The sequence below is a fragment of the Mustela lutreola genome, chromosome 4, assembly GCF_030435805.1.
Source record: "Mustela lutreola isolate mMusLut2 chromosome 4, mMusLut2.pri, whole genome shotgun sequence".
NCBI lineage: Eukaryota > Metazoa > Chordata > Mammalia > Carnivora > Mustelidae > Mustela > Mustela lutreola.
The window spans coordinates 18,916,719-18,933,823 of record NC_081293.1 but is presented as its reverse complement, the minus strand read 5'-3'; the positions used below and the strand labels follow the sequence as shown (position 1 = coordinate 18,933,823).

At 33.8% G+C, this 17,105-nt stretch overlaps 2 protein-coding genes across 8 annotated transcripts in view; one reads left to right on the top strand and one right to left on the bottom strand.

The window, feature by feature from the left end:
* Positions 1-17,105, bottom strand: part of BBIP1 (BBSome interacting protein 1) — a 43,497-nt gene that overhangs the window by 6,480 nt on the left and 19,912 nt on the right. Inside the window, exons 5-6 of one of the 6 annotated variants that reach the window (XR_009353309.1) lie at positions 16,545-16,706; positions 9,821-9,942 (exon numbers count right to left, since the gene is read on the bottom strand). The exons of 1 other annotated variant lie outside the window; for it this stretch is intronic. The gene's annotated coding sequence lies outside the window, so the exon portion shown is untranslated. Of the gene's footprint in view, positions 1-9,710; positions 9,943-15,219; positions 15,831-16,320; positions 16,707-17,105 lie in introns of those variants that run through there. 4 more of the 6 variants (XR_009353310.1, XR_009353311.1, XM_059173227.1 and 1 more) reach the window with 4 other exon arrangements.
* The window catches only part of PDCD4 (programmed cell death 4), a 29,359-nt gene that overhangs the window by 7,608 nt on the left and 4,646 nt on the right, over positions 1-17,105 (top strand). For both annotated transcript variants that reach the window (XM_059173222.1, XM_059173223.1), the window contains exons 3-8: positions 2,556-2,858; positions 4,859-4,953; positions 7,959-8,072; positions 10,306-10,527; positions 12,134-12,231; positions 13,153-13,267. In XM_059173222.1, the coding sequence (XP_059029205.1) occupies positions 2,556-2,858; positions 4,859-4,953; positions 7,959-8,072; positions 10,306-10,527; positions 12,134-12,231; positions 13,153-13,267 (947 nt within the window). The remainder of the gene's footprint in view (positions 1-2,555; positions 2,859-4,858; positions 4,954-7,958; positions 8,073-10,305; positions 10,528-12,133; positions 12,232-13,152; positions 13,268-17,105) is intronic.

The following is a 17,105-nucleotide window of genomic DNA, read 5'->3' as shown; positions in this document are numbered from 1 at the left end:
ATTAAAATAGCTGAAACTCAGTTGTGAGAAATATATTGAAATTGAATACTTCAGTACTCCAAGTGATAGTATAAAGCATTTTATTGTAATTTGCAGTCCTTTATCATCTGGGTGAGTTTAGTGGTTTTCCGTAATTATAGAATAATGAAAGCAGTATGTTACAGGTAGATGTTTAATGTTTTCTTCAACTGCCTGCTCTTGAAATTACATCTGACTTGTCTGATCTCTGGTCTTTTTTTTTCTCCTTCCTCTTACTCTTCCGCTTTTCTCTCTTTATGATCATTCCCATGTCCTGTCTCTTTAGCTGTCACTACTCTGCTCTAGCTCTGTATTTTTTACAGTTATAATCATCAGAGATTTAATTGTGGATTTGAATCCTGGCCACAGTCCATTTTAGATAATGTAATTTTTCCATGAAACATTTCTCTCTGTAAATTGAGGATAAACAGCTTTATTATAGAGCTTTGTGAAGATAAAGCTTTGTGAAAATAAAGATAAAGACCATGTATGTAAAGTGCCTGGCACAGAACCTGGTATCCAGTAGTAACAACAATGATGGTAATGACAAAGGAAGTTGCACTCCTGCTATGACAGTTACTGCTACTAGTAGTTGTAGTATATTTATGATGATGGTTGTGATAATGTGTCAAACTCACCCTCTTAACTTCCTTAGTCTAAAAACTTTTTAAGACTACATTTTTAAGACTACATTTCATGCTGTTTCTGTTTAAAAGCTCTTTATTTTTTGAGTGTTGCTTGCTTATTTACCCCAAAATTTTACCCTTGATCTTTTCAGTTAGTGAATAAATTATTGTAACATTTTCTTCGCTGGTCTTTATTTTATACTTTCTTTTTTTCCTAATATATTCTGTATTTCTATGCTAAACTAATCCTTTCATTACTACCTGTGATACAAACCTAAGCTCTGACCCTTTGAATGTGAGTGGTCAGCAGTTACTCTGATGAGGTAAACAGGAGCAAGATTATGAAGGCTCTTAAGTTACAAGGTAATGAGTTTTAAACTTTCTTTTGACCCAATGGGAACATGGAGGCATGTTTTAGAAAATCAGTTTTCATGCAGTTTGGAGAATGGTTTGAAGATTGAAGGCACAAAGACTATTTAGGAGACTAATGATGTAATTGGACTCTACTTAATGTTTGTTTTTTGATTACCACAATGTTCTTAACTTTTAGACTTTTTGTCAAGAATTACAAAGATTTCAACACATCTCTTTCTTACAGGTTGTTTTAATAAATTTTCAGTTTCAGCATATTATCTTAAAACAAGTTAAAGCCTATACACATAGACTTGACACAGTTTAATTACATGTAGGAAATGTAAAACCATTTGAGGGATTCAGTTCTGACTTGAATTAGCCATAATGAACGAAACTGTGGCCCAAGGGGAACTAATTTCAGCAGTTTACTGACTTAAGAAGTTTTACGAGCAAAGCCAGCTGTATTCATGCCATTGATCTCCACGGACATTTGAGTTGATAGTATGAATTATGCTCTGTTGGGTGCTGAGGGTACAGAGAAGTACAGATAAAGGCATGGTTCCTCTTTTGAGACTTATGACTTACTTGGAAAAGCAAGACTACTACATAAATTAGAAATAACAAAGTGGTTTGTTTCTTACGTGGTAAATGAACTGTGTGTGGGCATTAGTAGTATTGTGGCTAGAATTGTTAGAAAAGTTTTTATGGAGGAAATAAAACTTGAGTATATCCTAAAGGATACAATGGGACCATTGGAAACTCCAAATGTGTTGCTGTCTTTCAGGGAATAATGTATAAATCTTACATAGTCTGAAAGATTGTCAGAAGGTGATATGCAATATGAGTTGTTTGGATAAGTGAATTAGAGCTTTGAGAGCAAGCTTTATCCCCCTCCCCCCCAGGCTTTACATTTGAAAGCAGTGAATCCTTAGCAGTTAAGCTCAGTAATCATATGTGATCATTTATTTGTCAAATACCTTTCAGGCTCTTTGGATTAGTAATATTTCCTAAGTGTCTATAATTAATTAATGAGTTTTCTGGCAAGTTATTTAAACACTATCAGCCTTAGTTTCCTTATCTGTATTAATGATCTTTTTATGTAGTAAATAGATCTCAAACTTGTGGGTAAATGACAAAACATCCAGCACAGTGCCAGATAAATAAAAGTAGGAATTCTGTAAATATTAGTTTATCTTTCTTCTGTTCAAGATTGTTAGTATTTTCTTACTATTTCCAATTGCTTAACTCTCTTTGATCATAAAAGTCTAAAGGTTTCGTCTGTGGTTGTATATTAACATAGATTTTATTTCTAAACATAGGAGATTATGTGCTTTCATTAAACTTCGCTCATCAAAATGAACTTAGTTTACTTTCTGTGATAATGTGAAAATAATTGTTTTGTTGTCATTTATTAGATCAAATCATATAAATTATCAGTATGTCACTGTTACCTAAAAAATAGTAATTTCATGTGATTCAGCCTAATATAACATGATGATAACTGGTATAACATAAAGTACTTATGTAGAATTTTCTTTCTTCATTTTCCTCTTTAAGATCCTGATAATTTAAGCGACTCTCTCTTTTCTGGTGATGAAGAAAATGCTGGGACTGAAGAAATAAAAAATGAGATAAATGGAAATTGGATTTCCGCATCCTCCATTAATGAAGCTAGAATTAATGCCAAGGCAAAAAGGCGCCTGAGGAAAAACTCATCCCGGGACTCTGGCAGAGGCGATTCAGTCAGTGATAATGGAAGTGAAGCCCTTAGAAGTGGAGTAACTGTACCAACCAGTCCAAAGGGGAGGTTGCTAGATAGGCGATCCAGATCTGGCAAAGGAAGGGGACTACCAAAGAAAGGTTGGTGTATTCCAAGTACAAAGAAGCAAATAGAATACAATATGGCATGATACTTAAACTATGGTTTCCTTGTTCTAGGAATGTGAGAAATTTAAACATTGATAATGTAAGATTTTATGATTTGTATATATATTTACAAAGTAATAATCTGAGGACCATCCCACTTTTTCTTTAAGTTGAGCTTTTTTTCTGGAGGAGATTTTTCTCCTCCAGATTTCTTGAGCAGAACTTTATTATTTTCAGCAAAATACACGTGAATTTTTTGTACAGTTGTGAATTGTGCATTGTATTCTCTTTGCTTGAAAGTAGGGTCAGAAATTCATCCTACCTGGGGGACCTGGCTGGCTCAGTCAGTGGAGTATGTCACTCTTGATCTTGGAGTCATGAGTTTGAGCCCCATATGGCAGGTAGAGATTACTTAATAAATAAAAATTAAAAACAATGCATTATATGTATTATCTAATGAATGTAATTATGCTCTTTGTTAAAAATATAGGATAAATATATATTGGATTGGTAATAAGTGAATCAGAATTTTAATGATTTCATAGATGGTTCCGAGTTCGTGTGTTCTTTTGTTCGTTTCTTTCTTTCTTTCCATTCATTCATTCATTCATTCAATTTAATTAAAAGATTTTATTTTTTAAGTAATCTCTATACCTAACATGGGGCTAAAACTTGCAACCCTGAGATCAAGAGTTGCATGCTTTACCAAGTAAGCCAGTGAGGAGCCCCCCAAGTACTCTCCCATTCTTTCTTGGATACTGGAGTGGAATGATCCTGTTTTTTTTTTTTTCTTAAGATTATATTTATTTATTTTGAGAGAGAGAGAGCATGAGTAGAGGGAGAGGCAGAGGGAGAAAGAATCCTTGAGCAGACTCCCTGCTCATTGAGGACCTGGATGTCCCAGGACTCCAGGATCATGACCTGACTGAAGGTAGACACTTAACCGAGGCACCCCAGTAATGGTCTATTTTTTCACTGCTATATCAGAGTAATGACTAGCAGTTGTAGATACTTAAGTATTTGTTGATGAGGAATGTTAGCTTTGGTCTGTGGTAGGATTTTGATATAATTTGAAGATTTCACAGCTTCTGAATGGTGTGAACTTCAATTTATAGCCTAGGATTCTTGTTAAATGTTTTTGTGGTCAGTCAAAAACTGTTACTTTGTTGAATGGCTTTATAACCATTGGTTACATCAAAATGAATCCTAATAATCAGATTCTGCTTTGCTCTAGTCTTGATAGAAAAAACCCTCAAAAAATTGGTGATACTGAGGAGTTCCTTAAAAATAATGTAATGTATTAAGCATTACACAAATATTTCAGTAAGTTTTATGTAGAAAAACCACTTTGAAAGTTGGAATTGTTAAACTTGGGCTGGTTAGTTTGTAAACAGGTACACTCTGTAAACAGAGTGCAGGTAATGCTTAAATAGCTTAGTTATTTGTAGCATATTGCCAGTTGTCAAGTATAGTTTAATGTGTACTATTCTATTTAAAGGGTATTTGACTTTGAAACACTTAGAGTGGAAACTGTGCTTCTTTGTTAAGTAATTTCTCCCTTACTGACTTTCCTATACCACATCTTATTGGTTCAAAATACGTCTTTTTGTTTTGATATTATGAAATGTCAAATAAAATTTAGAGCTCAGCTACATTAACACACCCCTTGGAGTCCCTGATACACATATTTTTCTGATCTTGTTTTGTTTCTGCTTTCATTTTAAAGCATCTGCCTTTTTAGTTTTAACTTTATAAGCTATTTCAACTTGATGTTTTAGAAATGGGTTGTAAAATATATAATATCTAATCACTACTGAAAAAGCAGTGATCCAAAAAAAAAAATGAGGTTTAAAGTATAATTCAACTGGAAAAAAAAGCTGGCATAGAAATTGAATGCAGTTTTTTAACTTACTTAATTAATATCTGAATATCTAAATTCAGTTAAAATTTATGAACTGAACTTTGTGTTTTTTCTCAATTCTAAACTTTTTCAGGTGGTGCAGGAGGCAAAGGTGTCTGGGGTACACCTGGACAGGTCTATGATGTGGAGGAGGTAGATGTGAAAGATCCTAACTATGATGATGACCAGGTATCAATGTTTTACTTTATTTTTTTAGTCTGTAAGTTTTTTGACTTCTTGTCTGTAGTTTACTCATACATTTGTCAAATTATACATTCTATATCTATACTCCGTGCCTGTCAAATCATGTATATATGATTTATAGCATGTGTGTGTGTATATAGATATACACATAACATGTGTGTATGTATATATAAACATTAGTATCTATGTCTAAATCATACATATACTCGCTCCTTTTGGACTTTAAGGTAAATTTAGGATTAGGAAATCAAATTAACTGATGATGATATATGTGTAATTTTCATTTCATTTCTGAAATGAGTCAAAAATAATCTTTACAGATTTAGGATGATTGAATTTTAAAGTTTTTTTTTTTTTAGGTTTTATTTATTTGAGGCAGAGTTGGGGGTGGGGGCAGAGGGAGAAGCCAATTCCCTGCTGAGCGGGGAGCCCAATGTGGTCTTGATCTCAGGCCCCTGGGATCATTACCCAAGCTAAAGGCAGATGCTTAACCAACTAAGCCACTGAGGTGCCCCAAGTTGACTGTTTTTTTAAAAAATATTTATTTGTGAGAGAGAGAGGGAGAGACTGGGAAAGGAGCAGAGGGAGAGAATCTTCAAGCAGGCTCCCTGAGTGCAGAGCCCACCATGGGACTCAAACTCAAGACCTATGAGAGCATGACCTGAGCTAAAATTGAGTCAGATGCTTAACTGACTGAGCCACTTAGGCACCCCTAAGTAGACTGTTTTTCAATAAATTCTGTTAATATAGTTTCTATAGTAATGATAATTGAGAAGAATATATATTCTTTTGAATATCATTAAAGAGTTAGTAGATATTAGGCTCCTTTTAAAATACTACTATTTAGGATGGTAACTCTGTGGTAAATTTTATTTTGGGAACATGCCTCTTTTTTCAATGTTAATAATGTAAATTTTGTTTTTCTTATGCTGTACCTTTTATTCCAATGACTTACACATTCCATAACTGGAAGCCTATATCTCCTACTCCCCTTCACCAGTCTTGCCCCTCCCCTCTGGTAACTTTCAGTTTGTTCTCTGTGTTTACAGGTCTGATTCTTTTTTATTTGTTTTTTTATTCGATTCCACATGAGTGAAATTATCTGGTATTTGTCTTCCTCAGTCTTATTTCACTTAGGCTCATCCATGAGAATGTAAATTTTTAATAGATTTTATAGTGAACATATATATATTTATTTTTTAATGGAAAATTTTTAATTTATACAAAAGTGGGATAGTGTAATGAACATGCTTGTACTCCTCTCCCAGCTTTACCAACTTCAGTAATGGTCAATCTTGTTTAATCCTGTACCTCCATTTATTTTTTCTTTTGTATCACTCTACATGCACAACTCCCTCCCCGATTATTTTGAAACAAATCCTGGACATTATGACATATTTTTTAAAGTACTGTCTTGCAAGAGATAGTACATGGTGATGAGAATTTTAGACAGGAAATTATCAGAGTGTATGTTATATTGTTTTTATTCCATTTGATTGTATATACTTACCTATTTTAGCTAATTGTTGGACATGGAAGTACTCCGGAGAACAGGAAAAAATGTAGGATTCAGATACTATAGAATGATTGCAAAATACTCTAATCTTAACATATGGTCTTTTAAGTGTATGTTGTTAGAAACTAATCACAAGGTGCATATAACCCCTTCTGGGTGTTTTTGCAGAGGACAAAGGGATAGAAAATTGAGAGTAATCTTCCATTTTTGAAATTTTAGTTGAATATTGCTTTTCTTTAGAGATTTTTTAATTTATTTTTTAAAAATTTTTAAAAAATACTTTTATTTATTTACTTGAGAGTGAGAGAGAGAACATGAGTGGGGAGGAGAGAGGGAGAAGCAGGCTTATTGCCTGATGTGGGACTTGATCCCAGGACCCTGGCTGGGATCATGACCTGAGCCGAAAGAGAACTTGAGAGAGAACACAAGCAGGGAGATGGGGGGAACAGATTGAGAGGGAGAAGCCATCTCTCCATTGAGCAGGGAACCAGATGCAGGGTTTGATTCCGAGGACCCCGAGGTCATGAGATCACGATCGGAGCTGAAGGTAGACACACTCAACCAACTGATCCACCCAGGTACCACCGTCCATTTTTTTTTTAAAGTGAGGTTTTAATGAGAATACTAGGTATGACCTATAGGAAGCCATGTTAAAGCTTTTTGGTCAATGAAGGATTGGTTTTGTGAGAGAGATAAAAAATTAACAAAATATCAGAGTTTGGGAGCAAGTCATATTTGCTGTGGTTAATGGTTCTAATCTCTGTTATTCATTTATTCAAACTTGTAAAAGAAGAGTGACATAGATTCTGTTTTAGTATCAGTGATCAAAACATGTAACATATCTTTTTCTTGCCCTGAATGAGGGTGGAATAAAAAATTGGTTGGAGGGGCACCTGGGTGGCTCAGTGGGTTAAAGCCTCTGCCTGCGGCTTGGGTCATGATCCCAAGGTCGTGATCGAGCCCCCTGCTTCCCCTCTCTCTCTGTCTGCCTCTCTGCCTACTTGTGATCTCTCTCTCTCTCTGTCAAATAGATAATAAAATCTTAAAAAATATATATATAAAAAATAAAATTGGTTGGAGTATAAAGTCAGAATACAAAATTAAAAACATAAAATTATATTTTATAGTTAATTTTTAAGTTGGAATATAAAAATATGTAATTTATATTTAAATTATAAGTCAGAATATAAAATTAAAAATACAGAATTTTAGGGGCACCTGGGTGGCTTAGTCAGTTAAATGTCCAACTCTTGATTTCGGCTCAGGTCATGATCTCACGGTTATGAGATCAGGCCTACATCATGGTCTTGCTGGGCATGGAGCCTACTTAAGATTCCTCTCTCTGCCCCTCTCTGACCCTCCCTCCCCTCTCCCCATCCCGTGCTTGCTTACTCTCTGAAAAAAAAGAAAAATTCAGTTCTTATGAATATTTTGTTCATTAATCTATAAACTCTTTATCTCCTTTCCCTTCTAGGAGAACTGTGTTTATGAAACTGTAGTTTTGCCTTTGGATGAAACAGCATTTGAGAAGACTTTAACACCAATCATACAGGAATATTTTGAGCATGGAGATACTAATGAAGTTGCGGTAGGTTTAAAATTACAAGTATGATTTATTTAATATAGGAAAGAAAACACTGTTAAAAGCAGAACATCAGATCCAAAATGATCTTGGATCACTGAATTAAGTTTCAGCATTTTCTTTGGTATAAATGAATTTCTAAGACATGGAGTAAAATTTCCTTAATACAGATTAGTTCTTTCCTATTTGGGATGTGATGAAGACTATATGCCATTTCTTTCCCTGAAAAATGGCACAGTAATAGTTTAATAATTTTTGTAATTATATATTTTTGTAATTAAATTATATAAAATTATAATAGTTTTTAGCATCTATGGATTTTTTCAAACCTCTTCAGGGATCTTGGTTAAAAAATGTCTGATTTAGTTCTGTGTTTTGGATGTTTATTTCCATGCTCAGGATTAAGATAAAATTTATCTTTGTGTTATGTCCAAGAAAGAGAACACGGATATAAAGATTTGAATAAGAATGTATACAGAAACCAAGAGAGCCAAAAGGAATCTTTCTCTTTTTTTAAAATTGCAACTCTTTAAAAGGCTTTTACATTTAGACTCTTATACTTCAGACTGGCTTTCTTGGTTTGTCTGATACCATGAGGTCTGATATACTTAGATTTGTAGGACTTAAATATAAAACAAATATTTGTTCAGTGCATACCATGTGAAGGAATTTGTAATAGGTGATTCCTTTATGAAGCTTAGTCAGGGAAGTGATATATATAACGTGAAGCCTTCTGTTGTAGAGGAAGAGCTTCAGTCCTGTAAGGGTAGACTATTAAAATCCTATCTACCTAGCATGGGACTAGACGTATACTATGTATTTATTAACTGAGTAGTACTATAAGCAGAGTGTTAGGGAAACATAAAATAGAGAGTAATAGAAAAGATGATTCTGAGTTTATATAAGAATGACTAGAAGCTTGACAGGGCAAGATGGTTGAAGAGTTTTCCAGAGAGAAGTATCTTATTTAAAAGCAGTGAGTTAGTGGTGTCTGGGTGGCACAGTTGTTAAGCGTCTGCCTTGGGCTCAGGTCATGAGCCCCACGTGAGCCCCACGTGGGGCTCCTTACTTGGTGGGAAGCCTGCTTCTCCCTCTCCCACTCCCCCTGCCTGTGTTCCCTCTCTCGCTGTGTCTCTCTCTGTCAAATAAATAAATCTTCCTTAAAAATAATAAATAAAAGCAATGAGTTGTTCAAGCACTGTCCAGGAAAGAGGAAATTCAGTGGGAAGAGACTGCTAACAAAGACACCAGTTAGGTGGCTATGAAAATAGTTTGGCACCCTTTTAGTAGTATAACATGGTTTAAGTACCCTGAGTATTTAAACCTGGCATCCTGTAAGTAAAAAGAAAGGTTCTCTAAGTAACTGAGTTAGAAGTTAGCTTGTAGGGTCAACTGACTATTTCACTTTCAACTTGGCCACTCCAGTTACGTCCTCAGTAAATACTTAATTTTGCTTTGGGTATGATGACAATACCTCCCTGAAAGGGTTGAGTCTTAAATAAGATAATAAAAACTAAAGTGGCTTTTAAAATGCTTGCTACATTATATACAGTAGTTAGTATTAGCAGCTGCTATTACATTTTTAATAGGAAATTTCAACTTAATCCCAGCATTTAAAGAAATAATTCCACTTAAAAACAGTAGTTTAAGATCTCCTTTTAAACTTTATATGAACAGTATAAACTATGGTGGGAAGAGAAAACTGAGTGAAAGTAGAGTATAAACAATTTATGATAATGTAAAATGAATCTCACCAAAAATATTCATAGACGAATATTCCTGAAAATTAGGAACATCTGATAGGCTCAGTTGGAAGGGTACGTGACTCTTGATCTTGGGGTCCTCAGTTTGAGTCCCATGTTGGGTATAGAGATTACTTAAATAGAAAAAATTTAAAAAATTATAAGATGCAGGGTTAATTAATTCCTAACAACAAACTTATTTGCAATGTATAGTTTAATTGTTTTAAGTATAATTCACATTCTTCGTTCAGTGATGTTCAGATAGTAAAAGCTTGACAGAGTTAATCAATATCTAATTTTATATGCACAGAAAGATGTGTTTGTTCTAGCCTACAAAATTTGACTGCTTATCTTACTATTTCCAAAGGGGAAAAAGGTAAGGATATATGGATAAAATGTTGAATTTTTGAAACTAAAGTTATATTGAATTAAAGGCAGTGATATATACTTTTTAGTTTTTTTTGTTTTGTTTTTTTGTTTTTTTGTTTTTTAAATAGGAAATGCTGAGAGATTTAAATCTTGGTGAAATGAAAAGTGGAGTACCAGTGTTGGCAGTGTCCTTGGCATTGGAGGGAAAGGCTAGTCATAGAGAAATGACATCTAAGCTTCTTTCTGACCTTTGTGGGACAGTAATGAGCACAAATGATGTAGAAAAATCATTTGACAAATTATTGAAGGATCTACCTGAATTGGCATTGGATACTCCTAGAGCACCACAGGTTTGTATGACTCTTTTTTTTATTCATTCTCTCCCCCACTACACTTCCAATTACAGACATAATACATGCTCCTAGGAAATTTTAGTAGATAAAGAGGACGAAATGGCCCATATTTTTTACCACACAAAAATAACCCTCTGACATTTTAGTGTATTTTTGTCTAGCTGTTCTTCCTTTTCTTTTTCTTTTTCAAATGTAGTTTTCATCATACTGTAATTTTATATCCCACTTTCCACCCATGCTCTGTATAGTTTATAGGTCATTTTGTTTTTGCTGTCTGTATATTTTCTGTTACATGTGGTTAAGCTGTTATATGAGCTGGGATTTTAAAAATATGTAGATTGTTGTAATTGAAGATTGAATTGGCTTAACTGATATTTTCTGTTCCCTTTTGTAGTTTTGTGGGTAAACAATTAGAAAATTTATGATTTATGTTTCTGTTTAGATTTTGTCCTCAAAGTTTTATACTTTTATTAGATTTAATACATGCTGATACTATAATGTGACTTTCTGGTTTGAAATTGAAAATGTGTGAAATCGTTGGTATTTACTTAAACAACTTTTAAATCAAGGTAGGAGCACTTTACTTAAATGTTAATTTAGGAATAGAGTATAGGTAGTTTAATTTCTAACTGCTTTTTCTGTTACACTTTTCTTTGACGGACAGTAGTCTTTATAAGGTATTGAGCAGTTATTCAGACGTGGACTTTTTTTTCTTTTTGTAGCAGTACTCTTATATTTAAGAAATGATTACTTAAATACATATTATGGCATTTTTGAAAAATAAATGTCAAAAGGAAGCAAGGCCGGCAAAAATAACAACTTTTAACATTTTGGTGTTAAATCTCTTTTACTTTCTATGGGTATATATCAATGTATTTTTTTTTTATATCCTTGCATTTTAATGAATTACATTGTATATTCTAATTTATAAACTTGATTTTTCTTAAAACCATAAAATGTAAACGCATTTCCTAATGGCCATATAATGTACCATCTTATGTATCTATCCTTTATTCTTGGACACTAAAGTCGTTTCCAATTTTTTAAGAAATAATGCTATGAAAAGGAGTACTTTGCTGGTTCTGTCTGTGGAGCATAAGACTCTTGGTCTCAGGGTCATGAGTTCAGGCCCCCACATTGAGTGTGGAGCCTGCTTTAACAAAAACAGCAACAAAAATAAGTAATGCTATGAAATACTTTCAGACAGAAATTTCTACACAAAGTTTCCACCATATAATAAATTCTTTTAATCAGTTTTTGAGAACACCTAGTCCCATTTTTTTGGTTTGTTCTCTTGAATTTAGGCCATTGGCTTAACAAGTAATTTTGATGATACACTGTTTTCAGGCAGTGTGCAAAGGTGTTGGGGGATTAGAATGGAGCAATGTGCCCCTGCCCATAGTACTCATCTTGAAGGGTAAGATGTGGGAGTGTATGCTGAGCATAACTAGCAGGTGCTAAGTAGATGTCTTTGAATATTCCCATATATCTTAGATATTGACTATGTAGTTCAGCCATTCTTCATCATTTATGTGTTTAGAAATTGTGTCCTGTAAAGGTTCATTTTAGATTTTTTTATATAGATTTTTTTTTCTTATTGTAGTTGGTGGGCCAGTTTATTGCTAGAGCTGTTGGAGATGGAATTTTATGTAATACCTATATTGATAGTTACAAAGGAACTGTAGATTGTGTACAGGCTAGGTAAGTAAATTAATTTTTCTACTTAGAATTTTGAAAGGGGAAAATTCTGCAGGATTTTATTGAAATGACATTTGAATTACTCAGACATTGCAGATCTCTGTCATTTGTGTGCATTCTCTGCTGCTAAAACAAAATTGAGATTGTTGACAGCTATAACAGGAAGAGGACAGTACTATAATGTAGAAGTTGGGGATTTTAGCTAAACCACTTAGCTACCTTTATGTCACACACCACTCTTCTCTGGGCCTCAGTTTCCTTATTTATAAAATGGAGGGATTGGACTGAGAATGTTTAAGATCTGCCCAAGTTTTCATTCAGGAATTGCATTCTGTAACTATTTAATACTCTAGTAAAATGGACGGTATTAACAAAGGAGCCCATTTTCAATTTTATTTTATATTTATTTGCTACAGCAATATTAGGAAATGTTTTTTATTCTTGTTCTTTGGTATAATTAATTTTAAACTAAATGTAATATTTGGGAGTCATCCTGTATGATTTTTATAACTTTCTGGAAACTTCGATTTGGTCTTAGCCATGTGTTAGGTTTTCTCAGGTGTAGGTGTTAATTTTCCTAGGACTACTCAGATCAGAGTGGAGTGGTTTCCCTGGTGGAAATGCATAGATCCATAGAGGTTAAGTTTTATGCAAAATGTTTCTCTTCAGTTAGATGAATTATTTTGTAATAAGGTTAGATTTCTTTTGACTAGAAAAGAAAAAAAGTATGAGAATATTAACATGAAAAGCAAATTTTCTTTTTTTTTGCTCCCAACTTTTTATTTTAAAAAGTAGTTTTTTAAAAAGACTTTTGAATTTTAGGTTTCTTTTAGGTTACGTGAAAGCTTTTAGGTCAGCCTCAATCATGTCCAAGTTGCCAAAGTTATTTATTGTTGTTATTATTATTATTTTTTTTTTTGGTAGAGCTGCTCTGGACAAGGCTACTGTACTCCTGAGTATGTCTAAAGGTGGAAAGCGCAAAGACAGTGTGTGGGGTTCTGGAGGTGGGCAGCAGTCTGTTAATCACCTTGTTAAAGAGGTAACAACTACTGGGTATTGTCTTTAATTTAATTTACATGTATTTCTCTAGGGGAGTAAACTATACCCTCTAGCTGGTATTTTTGCAGACAAAAATTAAGTTCAGGGGCACTTGGGTGGCTCAGTGGGTTAAAGCCTCTGCCTTCGGCTCAGGTCATGATCCCAAGGTCTTGGGATCGAGCCCTGCATTGGGCTCTCTGCTCAGCAGGGAGCCTGCTTACCTTTCTCTCTCTTTCTGCCTGCCTCTCTGCCTACCTATGATCTCTGTCAAATAAATAAATAAAATCTTAGAAAAAAAAATTAAGTTCAGTCTTGAAGCTACAAATGGAAAATTGGATAACCTTTATATATTTGGCTTTATACTCTGGTGCTTTAAATTATACATGAATTATATAATTCATTATTAAATTTTTAAGGTTTCCCTAACTTAAAAATAAGACTGAGTTAAGTTAAAAGGGCTTTCATAAGAAGGCTATGTTTGAACCTCAAAGGAATGCCTGAAGTCTTATATTGGTTTTTAAAATTTTTCAAATACTGTGAATTTAGTTATTCAGTAAATAACTACATTTTTAAATGAGTGGCTTGAAACTGAATACCGTCAGATCATAAGTTATGAGTTATGAACACTAGAGTAGAACAGAGTGGTGGATTTTTCTAAGGAAGGTCACTACCTATATGCATGCTTTAAAAGTAAAAATAATTGAGATGCCAGATTTATTCTCTATGGATCTTTTTTTTTTTTTTTTTTAAAGATTTTATTTATTTATTTGACACAGGGAGAGAGAGAGAGAGATCCCAAGCAGGCAGAGAGAGAGAGAGAGGCAGAAGCAGGCTCCCTGCTGAGCAGAAAGCCCGATGTGGGGCTCAATCCCAGGACCCTGGGATCATGACCTGGGCTGAAGGCAGAGGCTTAACCCACTGAGCCACCCAGGTGCCCCTCTATGGATCTTTTTTTTCTGGTAATAAAGTAATGTTCTATAACTGTAAGCCAGAAAAAGTATTTAATCTTACTTGCAGATGGTTAAGAAAATTAGAAGATTTATAGCTCATGTGCTTCTGATTTTTTAGTATAATCTTTTCATGTGACTATAGTTTCGGTATTTAATCTTTTAATGATATGTGTACCTAGTTTGGGGTTTAAGGAGCTGAAAGTACAGATTTTTGACCAGTTTGCTTTTATATATCTTAAAGTAGGCAAGTTGGGGTTTGTAATGTCATGACTGCAACATCTGCTTTTAAAAATTTTTTCAAGTTGGAAAGATTGAGCTGTAAACGCAGTCAAGATACCAAAACATTTTGACAAGAAAATGACATAAAAGGCATCTAAGTGGGAGAGGAAGAAATAAAACTATCTCTATTCCCAGATGACATGATCTATATCTATATACAGGAAATCTGAATGAATCTATAAAAAAAACAAAAAACCAACTGTCAACTAATAAATGAATTCAGCAGGGTTGTAGGGTATAAGATCAATATACAGTATTCAGTTCTAGTTCTGTACACTAGCAATGAATGATATGAAGTGAAATTAGGAAACAATTGCTTTTACAATAGAATAAAAAATATTAATATACTTAGGAATAGATTTAACAAGAGAAATATTATTCTTATATACCAACAACTATAAAACATTGTTGCAATAAATTAAGACCTAAATAAATAAAAAGCTATCCAGATAACCTATATTTATGGATTGAAAGATGTAAGATTGTTAAGATGGTAATACTGAGGGCACCTGGCTTTCTCATTTGGAGGAACTTGCAATTCTTGATCTCAGGGTTGTGAGTCTGAGCCTCATGTTGGGGTAGAGATTACTTAAAAAAAAAAAAAAAAAAGATGGTAATACTACCCTAAAATCATTATTTTGAGAAACTGTCAAACTATTTTATATGAATTATCTCAAGCAAAAAACTTTCAAGATAAAAACCAAAGTAAAACTGCCAATATGAGTTTCAGGATTGCATTATTTGGATATTCATTTATTTTTACCTGGAAGGATGAGTTGGACAAAGAGGACTTTTAGAAATGTATACACATGTTTATAATTTATCATTCTCAAAAAAATGCATTGAACATAATGGGAAACATTTAAATACTTAAAGTTGCATAACAAAGTTACAAAACTCTAAATGATACAATCTATTAAATATATTAATTTACATTTATAAAGTAAAAACACTTCAAATGCCATGCTTTAAATATTTACTTTTCTAAAGCAGGATAATAGGAATTATTCATTAGGATGTATTCTATTGATCAAATTTTACTTGACCTTTCATGAAAGTACATTACAGAAGTTGCAGTCAAAGATACTTAAATGAGATTATTTAATTCAGTCAGTCAATATTCATTGATTTTGTACTAGGTGCAAAAGTGATTTTAAAAGGCAGTGTATAGGGAAGAACATTCTTGTTGAAGTTCTTTTGCTGGAAAACTTTTCCTCCTTCTCTCTGGAGTCATAGAGATTTATTTAAACAAGAAAGTCAAGTCTTGCTGCTTTACCTACAACTAGAAGCTGAATTACTGATGAATGTTTTAGATAATTGGTTTCAAATCTTTAGCTGTAGAGAAAAGAGAGAGTATATACATTTTGCTCTGTCTCGTAAAGCTCTATTATCATCACTTATTTTTTGGCTGCCAGTGCACTACTAAGGTCATCCTGATGGAAGTGAAAGTTTGTGATAGTTCATTAAAAATCCCATCTTGAGACTTTCAGTCAGTGCCCTCTAGTGGTCTTTAACATCCCTTGTTTTACAGTGAACATTGAAGCATTATGGTCCCAACTCAGGCCATGTACATCTTGAGTCTATTCCTAGATCTCAGTGATTATTAAGACACACTAAAGTACTGCATTTTCTTTATAATTATGAACTACTTAAAAATTGAGGGTGTATTTTTTGTGTGTGTGAATAAGTCATACTTTTAATTTTCAGAAGTGAAAATGACAAGGGGCTACTTGCCTTTGGAAAAGGCATTAAAGAATATTGGGGTAATAAGCTTTCGGTCTCATAGAGACAGTAATAAGACTCAGTTATCACACAGCTCTCAAAGTCCAATTAAATAATATGCTTTTAAGTAAAACAACAAAACAAAATAAAACAGAGTTACACAGAATCCACGAGGTGGTATTTGAAGAAGAAAAAGGAAAATCTGGAAATTCACATACTGAGAGTGCTCTATTGAAATCAAAGAAGCCCAAATCCCAAGGCAGGGTATCCAAGGTAAAATCAGTCTGCTCCCAACCATCCGAGGAAAAGAGACGGTGCAACTGCTACCTTGTATGAATAGCCATTTCTGGGATTCCTTTTCCTCTTTCCCATCTGCTGGCTGAATGGAAAGGACTACATTTCGGCAAGATACAGGCTTGAGAAAACCAACTTCATTTCCAGTAAAACGTGTTTCACTGCCACCAAAATTCTTACAAGTTATGTTGGGTGCTGGAAAACAAGGAACATGAGCTGTGTAGTTTGTACAGTAAACTGGTACTTGTGTAGCATCATTTAGTTTTGGATCTTTATTAATACATTACTCCAGTTTGAGGTTCTTGCACTTAAGTGTCTCCTCCATACTGGTGGTGGCGATGGCAGCAGCTCTCCAAGGTCCTGTGGTGACTGGTGACTGACATGAACCACAGGACACATAGGAGCCAGGTGGCCACGGTTTTTGGAGCAGGTGGCTGCCATCAGGGGTTTACTTTTTAATTATTAAAAAAAAATTGTCATGATAGTGTTGTTTTGAGTCTATATGTTCTTACACAGCTATTTGTGACCTGCTTTGAGAATAAGTAAATCCTATAGACAAAAAGCACAGATTTTTTTTTTTTCTTAAATTAGGAA